Here is a 15,933-nt window from a genome sequence, read left to right as displayed (position 1 = left end):
TCGTGTACAGTCTCAGGGTGCTGGATTTGGGGTGGAACCCTCCATGCATGGTTAGTAGCTTCCGAGTCTTAACATCCGTGGCCTTCATCTCTTCCATTGGCCAGCTAATTATTCCGGCAGGGTATCTGATTACTGGTAAGGCATAGCTGTTTATTGCACGGATCTTGTTCTTGCCATTGAGCTGGCTTCTCAGGACTTGCCTTATTCGTTGGAGGTATTTGGCTGTGGCTCCTTTCCTTGTGACCTCATCGAGGTTGCCATTTGCTTGTGGTATTCCCAGGTACTTGTAGCTGTGCTCTATGTCTGCTATCGTTCCCTCTGGGAGTGAGACCCCTTCTGTGCGGACGACCTTCCCTCTCTTTGTAACCATCCGGCCACACTTCTCTAGTCCGAATGACATCCCAATGTCAGTGCTGTAGATCCTGGTGGTGTGGATCAGTGAGTCGATGTCTCGCTCGCTCTTGGCGTACAGCTTGATGTCATCCATGTAGAGGAGGTGACTGATTGTGGCCCCATTCTTAAGTCGGTATCCGTAGCCAGTCTTGTTGATGATTTGGCTGAGGGGGTTCAGGCCTATGCAGAACAGCAGTGGGGACAGAGCATCTCCTTGGTATATGCCACATTTGATGGACACTTGTGCAAGCGGTTTGCAGTTGGCTTCAAGGGTGGTTTTCCACAGCCCCATCGAGTTTGCAATGAAGGCTCTTAGAGTCCTATTGATGTTGTACATCTCTAAGCATTCAATGATCCAGGTGTGTAGCATTGAGTCATAGGCTTTCTTGTAATCAATCCAAGCGGTGCAGAGGGCAGTGAGTTTCTTTAGCCAGTAGGCATGGATCATGTCAGGCCCTGACATGATCCTGTCATGACATGCTGTCCCTTTCCCATATGCCTTTCCAGTATTGTTCAGTCTCCAGCCTTGGTGGGTCTGCTCTGTTGTTAGTACCCTGCCATTGAGAGTACACTTTAGCTGGTTGGGTGGAGAAGAGCCGGTTGATCCTCCTGGCTTCATTCTCTCTTGTGTATCTCTTTAGGCGGCTGGCCAAGGCTTGGAGCCTTTGTTTGGCAGTTTCGAGTGCTTCAGGTATGGGCATCTGGCTGTACTTCTTGGGTACTGATCTTTTCATTGCACCCCTTAGGAGCTCTGACAGCTGGCTCACTTCCCTCCTTGTTATCTTGATCTTAGCCTCTAACCGTCTTTTCCATGATGGATATTGGGTCTCATGGTTGCTCTTATAGCCGAGCATTTCAAGGATATATATATATATATATATATATATATATATATATATATATATATATATATATATATATATATATATATATATATATATATAAAAACTTTCCTGAAGAAGTCCCAGCTTCATATAAGAGTATCATCATTGATGATATGACATACTTGGTCTTATGACATACTTGGTCTTTGAATTTATATCATTACTGATATAAATTTGTTATAAAATTATTACTGATTGCACTTTAAAAATCAGGTAACTTTATGTTATTAAAGGTAACGTTTAAACAGTAATTATTTCTTGGTTAATGTCAAGTTGTCATAACAAAGACATTTTGAATAATGTCAACTTTGTCTTAAAAGTGCCATAATTTACCGAATGACGCTTTATGACAACAGTCATAAATATTCATGAAGGCTTATTCATGTTCATGACATGTGATATGTCATGTTTATGAAAGTGTCATGTCAGTCTTATTCAACCCCCTTCAAATAAAGTGTTACCCAAGTTTTCAACATTTTTGTATTTAACTGAATGCAGCAACAAGCAATTCTTTACTGAAATATGCAGAAAAAAGTAGGTTTAATCTATTGCTCATTGTAATTTAAGACCGCAGGGCATTTGGGTGAAATTGCCATTTTAGTGTGCCACCCTTCTACAGTTTGTGGCCTTTCCCTGCAATCCCCATCTAAAAACGTCTGCTTTTATTTGTTGAAAAAAAAAATCGCTGTTTTATTTTGAAAGTTTGAACCGGATTTGCTTTACCTCTTCGGATGCAGCTCGAGTTTTAGGAATGTGTCTGAGAGTTCGGAAGAATAACGTCTTTCTGTTGCTGACCTGTCCTCAGATAGACGGCTGTGTGTGGGACCAGGGGCTCGGTTAGCACCGCCGTCAGAACCTGAAGGAACACACTTGCTCCGGTTCCGTTCTTTTATTTAGCGCGGTTTAGAACTCACAGGGGCTGTTTGGGGTTCGTTTCTGCTGCTTCTGTTTCCGAATAGTGTAAAAACAGAAGTACCTTATGAAGGTAAGTTGCTGATAGATGATATTCTTTGTTCCACTTTGTGAATGTCTCTGTTCAGAGTGCTACTCTTCCAGGTGGTGAACCTGAAAAAGCGCCCAGGATAACTCAGGATTCATTACTTCGTTGGGATTTGGGCAATCATGCTACCGCGGCTCCAAAGCGCCATTTAAAGAGCCGGAAATGACTTCCTTTAATTTCATGTAGCCAAGAAGAAGAATTATACTAATGAGAAGGACTCTATTTTGACTTAATAATAACTTTTTTCAGGGGTTTCCACTGTGGTGGCAAACTTCTGAAATTGTTTTCTGTCAGCTTTATCTGTTGAAACTATTAGAACGAAGTTAACCAGTAATCTGCCCCATGACATCTAAGACACAACTTTTAAAGGAGACTCCTTCAGTTGGATGATGTCTTCCTGTGGCCCCTGCTGGCTCCTTCACACAGAACGGGTCTCATTTTCAAATTAGATTTTTATTTGTATCTCAACCACACATCTACACAGTTTATGTCGTTACCCTACTAATCAAAGTTAGACAACACACATACTTTATGCTCTGTTATTCATTATTTCATCCTATATAGTTTTTAAGTTCTGGGGATTGATCTATTACGATATAGAAATAAAGTATTGTCATTGCTTATTGAACAAAGCTTAAATGGCAAGCTGCTCATGAAAAGCTAACCACAAAACCATAATTTCATTTGTTTACCAACAATGAATGTTACTTTGATATTTTCTTTAAATGAATATAATAGAATAGGATAGAAAGAGCTTTCATTGTCTCTCACTGGAGAAATTCAAGTTTAATAGCAGTATTGATAAGATAAAATCAATAAGATCGGTGGATAAGATCGACTTCACATGTGTCGACCAATCACCAATCTCCCAAAATTAAGGAAATCGGTGCAGATGACTCGACTGGCTGATAACTCGGTGCACCCCTAGTAACCTACTGTGATGACAATTGCAGTGGTTGCTATGACAACAATAAACAAGCAACAAGCTTAGGATCAGCTCTCCCCTCGCTCCCATTTAACTTGTACATAATATAAGCACATTACAACTATTACTCGGTAACAATTTATGAGTAATCTACCTACGTCTGTGTAATGCTAAGATAAATATCAGTGATATTTACAGTAGTACTTGCTGTCAAACTAGCAACATTAGCTCAGCTAATGTAGCTTTTATCTGCAAGCTAAGACGGTTATGTAGCATACGCATACGTGACTACAGGTACTTACTCTGCCAGCCACCAGAATCTTATATTCATGAAAAGAGTTCGGACCTTTTTTACAAATCAGTTTAAACATTAATTGTACGTGTCCATGGATTTCAGGCGAAGCTCCTCCATGTGCTTTGCGATGCCTTCCCTACCAAGATGGAGGTTGAGTGGGGTGGATCACTTCCGATTCATACTTGTGGGAACCTATGGTGGGAACTGTGAAGAGCCATGTTGTAATAAATTCTGGAAGGCGGAGTTTCAGAAAGAGTAGGAGTTTTTAAAGAGACAGAGGACCAATTTCAAGGCATTAAATTGCAAAGTCAAGTTTCTTTGGAGTCGCATTTGATACAGCATTTCTATAACAACTGAAGGGAACATAGTTACTTCACTGTGTTAAAAAATGGCACTATGTGGCTGGAACACACATACTACTTTAAAACAATACAGTTTATATCAAAAATTATTTATTAATAAATGACAGTGGTTATTATTTTTTGCATGATTGGTTCGACTCATTTTGTATTATTATTACAGGATCATTGTTGTTTTGAGTGAAAGTTCTGACCGCCCCTGCACGTTTCCATGTGATGGAATGATGCCAGCCCACGACGGTGTTGGGAGCAACTGCAGCCCTGGAGGCTGATGACCCCGCCCCATTGGCCAGCCAGGATGCACATAGCCTCGGTGGGCGTCAGTAAGTCCTGCTTCCTGTTCTCTCTTGCTCTCTGCTCCCTCCTGCTGCTGCTCATCCCGGCCCTCCAGTCGCCCCCCCGCCAGCTGGAGCCGCCTCAGCCCCGACCCCACGCTAAGTCTGCCTCATCAGAGCAGCATGCCAACCTACCAACAGGTACCGCCAGCGCTGGCAGCACCAACACAGATGCAGGGCTCAGGAGGAGTTCAGAGGTCATAGCAGAATCCGCTAGAACTGACGTTCCCTCTCCCAAGAGAAATGTGGAATCAGGGCCTAGGAATACTGACCAGCTGGAGCTGAAGGACATTTTCATCGCAGTGAAGACCACCAGGAAGTACCACAGGTCCAGACTGGAGCTGCTGTTCCAGACCTGGGTTTCCCAAGCCAAGGAACAGGTGAGTGATGCAGCTGGGCATGCTAAACCATTTGGAGAGAAATAAGGAGTCAATATATCCTGATGTTATTTTGTAGCTGGACTCATTGATAGTACAAACAAATCTGAATAATGTTTCATCTACTGATGTTTTGCATGGGACCTCTTAACTTTTTTTGTATAGCTTGTAAAATAATTTTAATTGTTCAGCTGCAGTGGTGTGAAGAAGTAGTTGCTTCATATTGATGGATACACAACATATCAGCACTAACATCAGTATCGGTTCAATGAATAAAACCAATATTTATTTCCATCCTGCTGCCGTTTATTTCTGGAGGGAGAGGAGAGAAAGTTGGTCATGTGACAAAGACAGTGATGCAGCAAAGGACTGTGGATCTTAACTGAAGCAGCGATGAAGTCATTGTGTGACTGCTTTTTTCCAAGGTGTGAAAAGAGAACTGAAATATATACTATATGTATAAAATATCAGTTACTGGCCATTAAAACAATATTAATATCAGATAAAGATGTCGGTGCATCCCTACTCATTATTATTTATTCTAATTTGTTTTACTTTTGCTCTGATTAAAATGTTTTAGATGTCAAACAAGTATAACCTGAGTAAATGCAAAAAGCTTTTTTAAATAACTGATAAAAGTTATTTAGCCCTGAACCTAAACTGATTACTATCTGATGTGTAGAATCAAGAAATGGTTTGTGTCAGATCAGATGAAGCAGGAGCGAAAAGCTTGAAAAGCAAAGCCTCACGCCTCTACCGAAAGAAATTGTAGCGTAGCAGTGAGGAAAGGAGGCGGAGCTAGGAAGGATAAGCAGCTTGGTCACCAGGATGATTGCCAGCACTAAGACCAGCCCCTGGCTCTGATTGGTTGTTGTTAGTTAGGGCTGGGAGCACTGGGAGAAGACAGAGGAGTTTTCTGGATGCTGGATGTTCCTGCTAAAGGCAGAACTGGTTATTAGGTTTAGGAGACATTTACAGGTTGGTCTGACTAGTCTTTTCCCTTAATAGACCAAATCACATTTGGAAACTTTACTGTTTACTCAGGATATATCTTTGTCTTTTATTTAAATGTTTGATTATCTGCAACCGTTGGGCTTATCACAGCAGCAGTTTGTTGTATTTGTGCTCTGAGTCCTTGGCCCACCAAGTTCTGAACACACACAAACACACACTGCTCACACCGGCAGAGAGCAGCTAGGTCTTCCTGCCAGCAGTAAAAAGAAGATTTGTTGCTGACAGTTAATTTAAAGTCTTTCCACTGCTGTTTATGGCAGTCTCCATGTGCACAGAGGGATCGCATATTTGAGCAATTAAAGAAATTATTAACATCTGATTCCACGACAGCTGGTTGAACTTAACTTATCTCATAAATGCTGGTCCACAGTTTGAGCCTTTCTCTTCTAATATCCAGCGTTGCGTTGAGTTTTTTAATTTTTTTATTTTAATCAACAAATATTTGTCTCTAAATGTACAAACATCAATGTTTTTGCCGTTGGTGTTTGGTTACCATGGTGAAAGGTCATATCTGGGATCGTCTATAACTCATCGTGTCAAGATGCCCAACTCATCTCTCATTCTCATTAGCATATGGAAAACAGAATCAGATTCTGTTCTGCATACAGTAGACCGGGATCAAAATGAGTGATGCACAAAATGTTTGCATCAACATGGCGACTGGCCAATGTTAGTCATGGTTTAATGTATCGGCATTGGTCTGATGAGAAGAACTGGGCCAACATTAACAGCCGATATTTATTTCCAGCTCGTTGCTGTTTGTGTTTCTGGAGGGGGAGGGGCTTCGTCATGTGGCGGGGTTAGAGATGCAGCAAAGGATTGTGGGAAGCTTAACTGAAGCAGTGTAAGCGGTGTGGTCATTTTACAATGTCGAAATAGTAGGAAAATATTTAAAATATCAGTTATCGGCCATAACAGCAATATTAACATTGAATATCGGCACTGGCCCAAATTTTCATATCAGTGTATTCCTATTTAAAATCTGTTTCTATGGTTATTTATTATAGGAGGAATCCTTTAAAAGAATCAATCAGAATTTTTGTGAATTTCTTTGTGAGTATCTTGTTTCTGTTGATTCAGCACTCTGTGGCCTCTTTGTTCTAAAACCACAGTCGCATGCAAGCAGCTCGATGTCTCAGCTAGTGAAGCTTGCACACTAAGCGAAAGGGCTGCAGATGCTAAGAACCCTATGATAGTCATAATGTTTTGCTCTGATTATTTCATAACTGCCAGCAGATGATCCGATTGGCCCTTTAACAGGTGGTGTGAACTGCTGTTTGTTCCCACTAACACACTAAGGGGCCTCTCTCTGTTCCAGACCTTCATATTCACTGATGGTGATGACAGGGAGCTGCAGCTGAAGACAGGTAAGCAGCTGAAGTGAAGAGTGTTGCTGTTCTGACCACATCAGCCTGTCTGTATGCCAGATTATTCTGGGATGTCTCTGCCTCAGGAACTAACATCATCAACACCAACTGCTCAGCTGCTCACAACCGACAGGCTCTGTGCTGCAAGATGTCTGTGGAGTACGATAAATTCATCGAGTCCCAGAAGAAGTGAGTAGCACATTCCGAAACACAGATACGATGTCAGGGTTCCTACCAGGTGGCAAAATGTCTTGAGTTTGGTTTTTTAAAGTCTCAAAATGTACCAAAAAATGTTTGTATTTCTGGGCTTTCGTTGTCTCTTTCTTCCTTTCTTGCTTTTTTTCGTACTTGCTTCAGTCCGTCCATCTGAAAATCAGCTCTAAAGAATTTGGGGCTTTCATTAGAAAATACAGACCCATCCAATAAATTAGAATGTTATTGAACAGTTAATTTCCTTCAGTAATTCCTTCACCAATTGAAACACAGATTATACATTGTTTCCATACAGACTGATGTTATCCAGGAGTTATCTATGATTTTCTGCTTCCAGTCAATGAAAACATGAAATTCAAGTTCAGAATATACATGATCAGACCAATAATTTTTTTTAAACACAGAAATTACACCTTAATCAAAAGTATGTTTAATACTTGCTTAAAGGTTATTTTTGAACTGTGCTTTTAATCTGAGACATGAGTCTGATCAGGGCTAGAATCTGACTGTCTGAAGGATTCAGAGTAAACCAAATATCCAGCTGTTGATGATGATGATGACTTTTCTTGACCGATGTGTGTTTCTGATGTTCTGTGTGTTGTAGGTGGTTCTGCCATGTGGATGATGATAACTATGTGATCCTGCCCAGTCTGCTGCGACTGCTGTCCTCGTACCACCACAGCCAGGACATCTACCTGGGCCGGCCCAGTCTGGACCACCCCATAGAGGCTGCAGAGAGGGTGAAGAGCGATGGAACGGTCAGCCTGCTTAGACCTTCCTCAGTTTCCTGCTCCTCTCACTGCATCACGTATAAACCTTTTTAGAGTTAGCAGATTTGAATTGGCCAGCGTTTTAAGCCATGACTTTTTGTGTTTTTCTCTTTTGACCTGGCAGAATTTGGCTGATTTGCCATCTTCTTCATTTCAGATGTCTGTGAAGTTCTGGTTCGCCACAGGGGGAGCGGGGTTCTGCATCAGTCGAGGTCTGGCTCTGAAAATGAGCCCCTGGGCCAGGTGGGCAAACCGTCACAATAGTTATTATCATCAGAAACAGAACGATAGGAGAAACGCTACATTTATATCCTCTGAATATAAGTAGATGGGATGATGATTTTCAACGTTTGTAATGAAGTGACATTTTAGATAAAAAGAGATAAAATAACTAGTAGTGGGACTCGATTTAAAGGTTTTAAAAGATTTTATCACATTAATTGCAGCATCTGTGATTAATTGATTGCAATTAATCACATTTTAATCTAACTATACATTGATTTAAAAAAACAAAAACACTTTCCTTCAAAACCATTTTTGCTCCTAGATTATTGAATAAATAGACATGTGAACTCAACTGCAAATATATTTATTGCTTTTAATCAGTTATTTATGTTACTCAGCCATCAGATTGGTGGAAAGTTTTCTATTAGTAATTGAGCGCTCCGTTGTTTCAGCTTATGGCCCACTTCCTCTCTAGTAGATGCTGTTCTTGTGGTGGATGAGACCCAGTTCTGTGACTTTGCTACCAGCTGGGCTAACAAAGGGGCCGAGTTCCCATCCCTGAGGGGCTCCATGTTCTGCATGGGGATGTTTGTCTGCAGGGGGCCCAAGAGCCAGATGTTGAAACCAAGCTGCCTTGGTTTCTGCGTTTGTTGCTGCAGGAATGGGTGAAATGTTTAATCAAAATCTATGAAGAACATTCTGACATTCGGTCCCAGATGAGTGAGGGCAGAGGATGCTGCATCACTGATGTGGTGGGTTGAATGATAGCAGTTCGGAGGAAGGATTTGATATGATTTGTGACTAGATGTTCAGAAAGATGGAGGCTAGCATCTTTCTGAACATCTAGTTCAGAAAGATGTAAGCATTTGTCAAAATGCTTACAACTATGTAAGCATTTTGACAAATGCTTACATAGTTGCCAAAATGTAAGCATGTTCAGAAATACAGAGTGTTGGAGCAGTTCTGGACAGAGCTGCACAAAGTCCACTTAAAACACAGAATCCATTTCAGACAGTTTGGTCCTTTTAACAAACAGGCTGAAATACCAGATGATGCAATCCCATTGTGACCACATCAGCTAATCCTGCTGAGTATTTCAGGTAGCTGGTGAGCTTGACCACAGTTGTGCCTTTACACACTATTTCCGGGCTTGTATGTTTTGTTTTTTGTAGTGTCTAAATCGCTGCAGATACATTAGCAGTCATTAGCCAGGTCACACATTCACCTGGAACATGTGTGGAGTTGTTCTAAGCGCTGAAACATTTTGTGGTTTCAGTTTGGGAAACTTCATCACCACGGCAGAAAAGATCCGCCTCCCAGATGACTGCACCATCGGCTACATCATCGAGGCGCTGCTGGAGGTCACACTCACTCACACACACCTGTTCCACTCTCACCTGGAGAACCTGCAGAAGCTGCCCGTTCCCACCGTGCTCCATCAGGTGAGTTAGCAAGCACCTCTTACTATTTCATTCATTTTGGAATTTTGCTTTCTGGCCTCTTTATGAGGCACACTTTTCAGTTGCACAACACATAGAGCAATTTAGTTGATCACATTGCAGCAACGTGTGGCATTTTTGGGAATTATCCAGCTGGCATCATGTGCATGGGCCCAGCGGTCCACATGAGCAGCTGAAGCAAGACAAAAAAACAATCTGCAACTAAAACTCACTGAAGAAAACTACCTGGACTGGAGGAGTAGTAGTTAAATAACTGAAAATGAGTGTGAATATGACAAGTGGATGGTTTAAAGGAAAATGAAAGGAGAAAGATGTGTGGTGATTAAACGGGTGGTATTATGTATTATTTTATAGTATAATCAATAACCTCCAGTTGATATAAAATTGCTGCATATATTAAACATAACTTAAAAGAAACTTGAATTTGCATCATACCTGTATGTGACACCTTGAATTGGGCTGCTGTCTCTTTAAGAGGCTCCTAGTCTTTCCAACACTCTGCCTTCAGCTCTTCATCACAATATTTTTCGATTGATGCCGTCTACAACAGTTCTTATGAGTGTTGTAGTTGGTCTAATAAACCCAGTAGATGCACAGTTCCTCCAGGTGTTGGCTAATTGCTGCTGCTAGTCTAGAGGAGCTGAGTTGGGGAGGAGTGAGGCACAAGCTCACTGGAGACTGCAGGTCCAAGGAAGAGCTTTAGGTAAATAGGTGGAGCTTTGTAAGTGCAAGCCTTTAGGTACCACTGACTGTTTGCCACGGGAGATGCAAGGATTACTCAAACAAGTATGGAGAAAAAAATCAAAGCAACACTCCAGGTATGTTTTCCATGAGGGAATAAAATCATAATTGTATAGGGCTCAGAATAGTTCATGTTAGACAATACTACCCCTTTAGTCGTTTTCTAATCAAATGTTGGCAGACTGATTCAAAGCTTCCTGAGAGACACTGTCCATTTTACTGTAAAATTCAGTTTGTTCAACCAGTTTTCTGTCAGTTCTATGCTGACCACTATTTGAAATGCAAAACCATAAAGATAACAGAAAATCTTAACTAAAAAAAAATCTAATTATCTATATTAATATTTCTAATTTTGTATTTATTTTTTTTATTTAAGAAAAAATGTATGAAGTGTGACTAAACAAAGGCATGTACAGTTACACCCACTGCAGTTTTATGTCATGACTCCATAACTGAATATTTCTGCTGACCGTGTCCACATGTTTTATGACCAGTGGACCAAAGGGGTGTCCAGTACCAACAGGGTGTTCCTGACACAGTGTTTTTTTTTTTCTTCTATTTTCTCATTTCTCTGCATGTCTTTCACAAGGTCACTTTGAGTTATGGAGGCTTTGAGAACAGAAGAAACGTGGTCAGCATCGTTGGGGGATTTTCTCTGACTGAAGACCCCACCAGGTGAGCAGCAAGTGTCTTTTTCTGCATTGACTTTCTGAAGGTTTCCCAAACAACCTGAGCTCCTGTGGAGAGCTCTGAACTAACTGAGTGTTTCATGAATCCTCCTGTCTGTGTGGATGGTAGATCATATTTGATGCTCTTCGCTGGCTGAAGTTAGGACCTAACAAGCAGACATTTAGCTGTTATCTGCTGGGCCTTAACACTTAGATTAAGCTAAAGCTAGTAGCAAACCTTAGCTTGGACCTCTTCAACAATGGTAAGATTCTCAGTCACAACTTTTAAAGAAACTGAAGTCAGTAAGACTGATTGTAGTGAATGTACGCTACAGTATAAGAGCAGGACAAAGGGAGACTTTGTCCTACAGATGGATAATGCTGTGATGTTTCTTTAAACTGCTGTGACATTTTGGATCTGGAGTTGAATGAAGGGATTTACACTACACAAAAACCGACATCAAATAAGGTTAAACTTTGTTTTAAGTCATTTAGAATAATCTAACTTATTTCTGTTTGCTTGAATATTGAGAGTGAGTATTTATCATTTAATTACCTTTAGATATTACCATTCACTAAGATTAATGCACCGTTAAACAAGTTTAATGTTCCTGTAAAGCACCTCAAACACCTCAAATGCTTTTGTGCGTGATATCATAAAAAAATTACAAAAGCCGATATATGGATATCGGCTTTTGTAGGATGTAGGATGATGGCATCCTACATCAAGAATAGGCTGATGGATGAACCTCCATCAGTCTGGAACAACAGGCCGGCATGTGCCAGAGCAGAACGGGTTCTGGAGCGAATCAGCACCAGAACAAAACGCTGCTAAAGCCTGAAAAGCTGTTCAGTCAAAAAGAAGCCATTAAAAGCAGAAGAAAAAGGCAGATTAGAGTCCAATGTAAAGACCATCATTACATTGGGGTCAAACCTTAGAACGCCAACCCGAGTAGTAATCCATACTGACCTAAAATGGGAAAGATTTAGCCTGGTTTATCAAGAAAAAAAGGTTTATGTATTTTTATAGTTTGGACTGTATTGAGGTCTTAGTTTGAACATGTCACAGATGCAGATCTTGTCAGACTCGATCTCAGAGCTTGCATGCTAACCCATCACAGCCTTTTTGTTTTAAAAAAAACTGACTGACTGACTCACTTAGCCTTCAGTCATAGAAAGTAGTTGTTTTTAGAACACCTGATAAAACATGAGATGCAACTTGAGAGATGCACACACCTTGACTCATGGTAATAATGGACACACCTCCATGCTGAGTACAGGTAAAGCTTGACTTCTTAATACGGAAAAAACTCAACACTTGTGTCTCTGTCCATCCTGCAGATTTAAAACGGTCCACTGCCTTCTGTACCCAGACACTGAGTGGTGTCCACAGTTAAAACCTGGACACACAAACTGAACATCCTGGAAACAACTCAGCCCAAGTGTTTCAGCAATAATTCAATATGTCAAAAATAACTTTGCTGTTCCTGGACTGATGTCATGTCAGTGAGGAGATGGTCCATCCGCTGTATTCCTCCTGATCCGGGAAGGGCTGGGGACAGCAGCCTCAGTAGCCTTCCTGCCCTGCAGCCCCCTGGTCCAGCTCTCTCTGGGGAATCCCACAGTGTTCCCAGGCCAGCAGAGGAATGCATTCCCATATCCTGACCTGGGTCTGGTCCAGAGGGATATGAACACCTCCAGAAGGAATCCTGACCAGCCAGCTCACCTGGCTCCTCTCTGCTGCTTATGGACGGCTAGTTATCTGCTGTTCTTTTGGTTCCACCCTGGTACTATGGTAGGTACATATTTTTATGCCATTTTTTTCCATAATTAAGTCAGAATTTCTGACTAAATGTTATAATCACCTGATGTCTGTTGCCAAGGCAACCCTTCAACCAGCAGCATTGTTAACTCGGGGAAACACCCAAAGATCTGGGGATACTTGTTGATGATCCTCAGACTGGTTCATTTTTTACCTTGCTCACAGACGTTTTGAAAAAAATTCAGGTTATGGAAAATGTGCAAATTGTGAGTCATTAGGCACACCTGGAAAAAAAACAACAAACAATCACCCTTCAATTTTCTATCTTCTGGTTTACTGACCCAAACTATCATTTCCACTCTGAGAACCGGACCTGCTCTTTCAGCCAGCACTGGATGGAAGAATGAGTCATTATCATCATCAAGCCCTGCCCCCGCCTGCACCAGCAGCTCACTGATTGCACAGGCATAAAAGCAATAAAGAAAACTATTCAGGGTGCAACTAACAGAGGAGTTTAGTTTTTTATTCGTATGCACATGGCAGAAAGAGATGAAAGCCTCACATGTCACCAGATCACATTTGGATTAATCCCACATTCAGCTGTCACAGCAGCCTGCTGGTTATGCCTGGAAAACCTGCAGGATATGAAGGAACTCTCTCTGGCCAAACGCATCAGGAGAATGAGAAGCAACATGGCAACATGGCACCAAGCAAAACAGATGCAGAAGAAGCTCAAGAAGACGACACACACATAGATGAGGGTGATAAAAGATCCGGGCCTGATAAATTCACCTTCCTGTTGCATCTTTTTTTTTTTTTTTTTTTTTTACACAAATTACATCAAAATGAGTTAAACTCAGTTAAACTGAAACCTGTTTAAAAGGTCATCCTGCAGTTTTTTTTGGCCATATTATTATTATTATTATTATTATTGTTATTATTATTATTATTATTAATGTGCTGAGCAGTATTTTTGCCTTCAGAATCACTGTGTGGACATGAAGATGTAAATGCAAAAGAAACACAGAATCAGCTTAGGATTTAATGGAGCAGGTCACCTGATGTTTGTTAGATGGAAGACATGATAGAATAACCGGCTTGTTGAAACCTTCAGTAACTCTGAGGCAGGAGAAGTAATCATAATTGTTTGGTTTTTTTTAACTGTTACATTAGAGATTTTGCTCTGACTTTCACTTGTAGCATTTCCTGTTTTGAACTTTAGATGTCTCTCTAGACAAGGAGAGATCTCTGCAGGGAAAACACACAGAGAGCAGTTTAAAGATGGAAGCTGATCTGGACTCTTTACTGTTATGTGAAACACCTTTCAGTATTTTCATTTCCTTATAAAGATGTGATGTTTCAGTTTAATGAATGGCAGATTTTTTTTTTACCATTTGTTTGAATGTTTTATTAAAATGAAGGAAATGTTTAGGATTCTTGTAATAAATGAGTTATAGCTTCTCACATGTTAATTGAGCAGGAATGAAATGATCAAAACTCACTGCACTCTTTCAGTCTGTACCTGATAAATGCCTTTATAGACTCAGCCAAATATATTTTCCCAGTTTATTTCTTCTTTTGCACTCTTGTCACATACTTTATGTTATCAGCTGTTGTTGAATATAGTATTGTATTATAGTATTGATGTCAAATTGGATAAACTGTATTTTATATTTTTGTGTATAGTGACAGAGTCAGGACATATTTTCACAATCAAGGTGTAAAATCTGGACCTGATGCTATCAGGCCCAAGGGATGAATATGGCTCAGATTGTTAATCTGTACTTGTCTTTTTTTGTTTGTTTGTTTGTAGTTTTCATATACTGGGGTTTTGTGGTGAAGTTATTTGTCGTCATCTCACCTGATAGAATGGAGATGGGTGGTTAGTCAGAGAAACAGAAGGTGATTTTCTTCTTAAAAAACCTTCAAAGCTCCAACTTGTCATTGTGGTTCATGCAAACACTTAGAACCCTCTAAAGCTGTGCTTCCCTTCTCCTTGTGTGTGTGTGTGTGTGTGTGTGTGTGTGTGTGTGTGTGTGTGTGTGCGTTTGTTTTGTAATACCTTGTGGGGACGATTTTCCTGACATATGCTACGTTGTGGGGACCAGTCGCTCCTCGTGGGGACCTGAGCCTGGTCCCCACGAGGTGAAACCCTGTTTTTGGGTCAGGGGTCAGAGTTAGGGCTAAGGTATGAATTGAGTTTTGGTTAGGGTTAGGTATGTGATGGTTAGGGTTAGGAAAAGGGTAAAGGTCAGGTTTAGGCTGTAGAAATGAGTAGAAATGAATGGAAGTCAATGGAAAGTCCCCACAAAGATAGCAAAACAAACGTGTGTGTGCGCGCGCGTGCGCGTGTGTGTGTGTTGTCCAGGGTGTAGAGGAGCTCACAGGCTTGTTGTTTCTGAGTTTATCAAAACCTTTGACAATATAAAACTTTTCTCTCTTTGAAGTAGTCTGAAGAAAGGTGAGCTCATCAGTTTTCCACTCAGTTCATGAATTTCCCACATCATATTACGATCCATATGACCTCTGACTCCTTTGACATATCAAACAGATCATCTCTGTTTCACATGTTCCCATGTTAGGTTGGACATGGCTGCTTTCAACTCTTGTGATGTTTGCAAAGGTTGTTTGCATACAGAGACAATTAAATATCACAGGCTGAGAGTTTAAAATGTTTTTTGTGTTTGCTTGAACCATTGATGCTGTCAGTTATAAATCTGCACTGATTTGATGAGACACTAGCTAAAGAGAGATAATATGTTTGATCAAAGTGAAGATGTTAACATGTTAACTGCTGCAGGTAAAGTGATGACTGCTCATAACCTTCTACAGAACCCCTCCTCCTGAAATTTAAAGTGCTGTTAGAGGCAACCGTAGCTTTATTAAGCATAATCATCAGGAGTTTTTCCGCTCTAACCCTCTGTTTCACACTGAGCCTGATTCTGCCATGTGTCTCGGATAACAACCCACTGTGTGTGTGTGTGTTTCTCCTGTGTTTTTGTGTAAAGCAACAGGCTACCTCTGCACAGGAAGACTAGAACCCAAAAGTGTGTGTCCCACTGCGGGTCGGTGGGTCAGACTGTTTCTGTTAACTCGTGTTTCTATATGCTGCGGGAGAAAATTAAAGCCTTCATCTTTCTGGCTG

At 40.9% G+C, this 15,933-nt stretch overlaps 1 protein-coding gene across 1 annotated transcript; it reads left to right on the top strand.

The window, feature by feature from the left end:
- The first annotated feature begins 2,010 nt into the window (after positions 1–2,010).
- On the top strand, positions 2,011–15,927 carry rfng (RFNG O-fucosylpeptide 3-beta-N-acetylglucosaminyltransferase). Its single transcript, XM_014976549.2, has 9 exons — positions 2,011–2,262; positions 4,020–4,571; positions 6,901–6,949; positions 7,036–7,138; positions 7,767–7,920; positions 8,090–8,175; positions 9,434–9,599; positions 10,948–11,033; positions 12,368–15,927. Exons 2-9 carry the CDS (start codon positions 4,128–4,130, stop codon positions 12,441–12,443), a joined length of 1,164 nt encoding a protein of 387 aa, XP_014832035.1. The 5' UTR covers positions 2,011–2,262; positions 4,020–4,127; the 3' UTR covers positions 12,444–15,927.
- Positions 15,928–15,933: the final 6 nt, after the last annotated feature.

This window comes from Poecilia mexicana, unplaced genomic scaffold, assembly GCF_051168715.1.
Source record: "Poecilia mexicana isolate PSO_F unplaced genomic scaffold, ASM5116871v1 scaffold_19, whole genome shotgun sequence".
NCBI classification, from domain to species: Eukaryota; Metazoa; Chordata; class Actinopteri; order Cyprinodontiformes; family Poeciliidae; genus Poecilia; species Poecilia mexicana.
The sequence above is the reverse complement of the archived record's forward strand: the minus strand, read 5'-3'. Positions and strand labels throughout refer to the sequence as shown.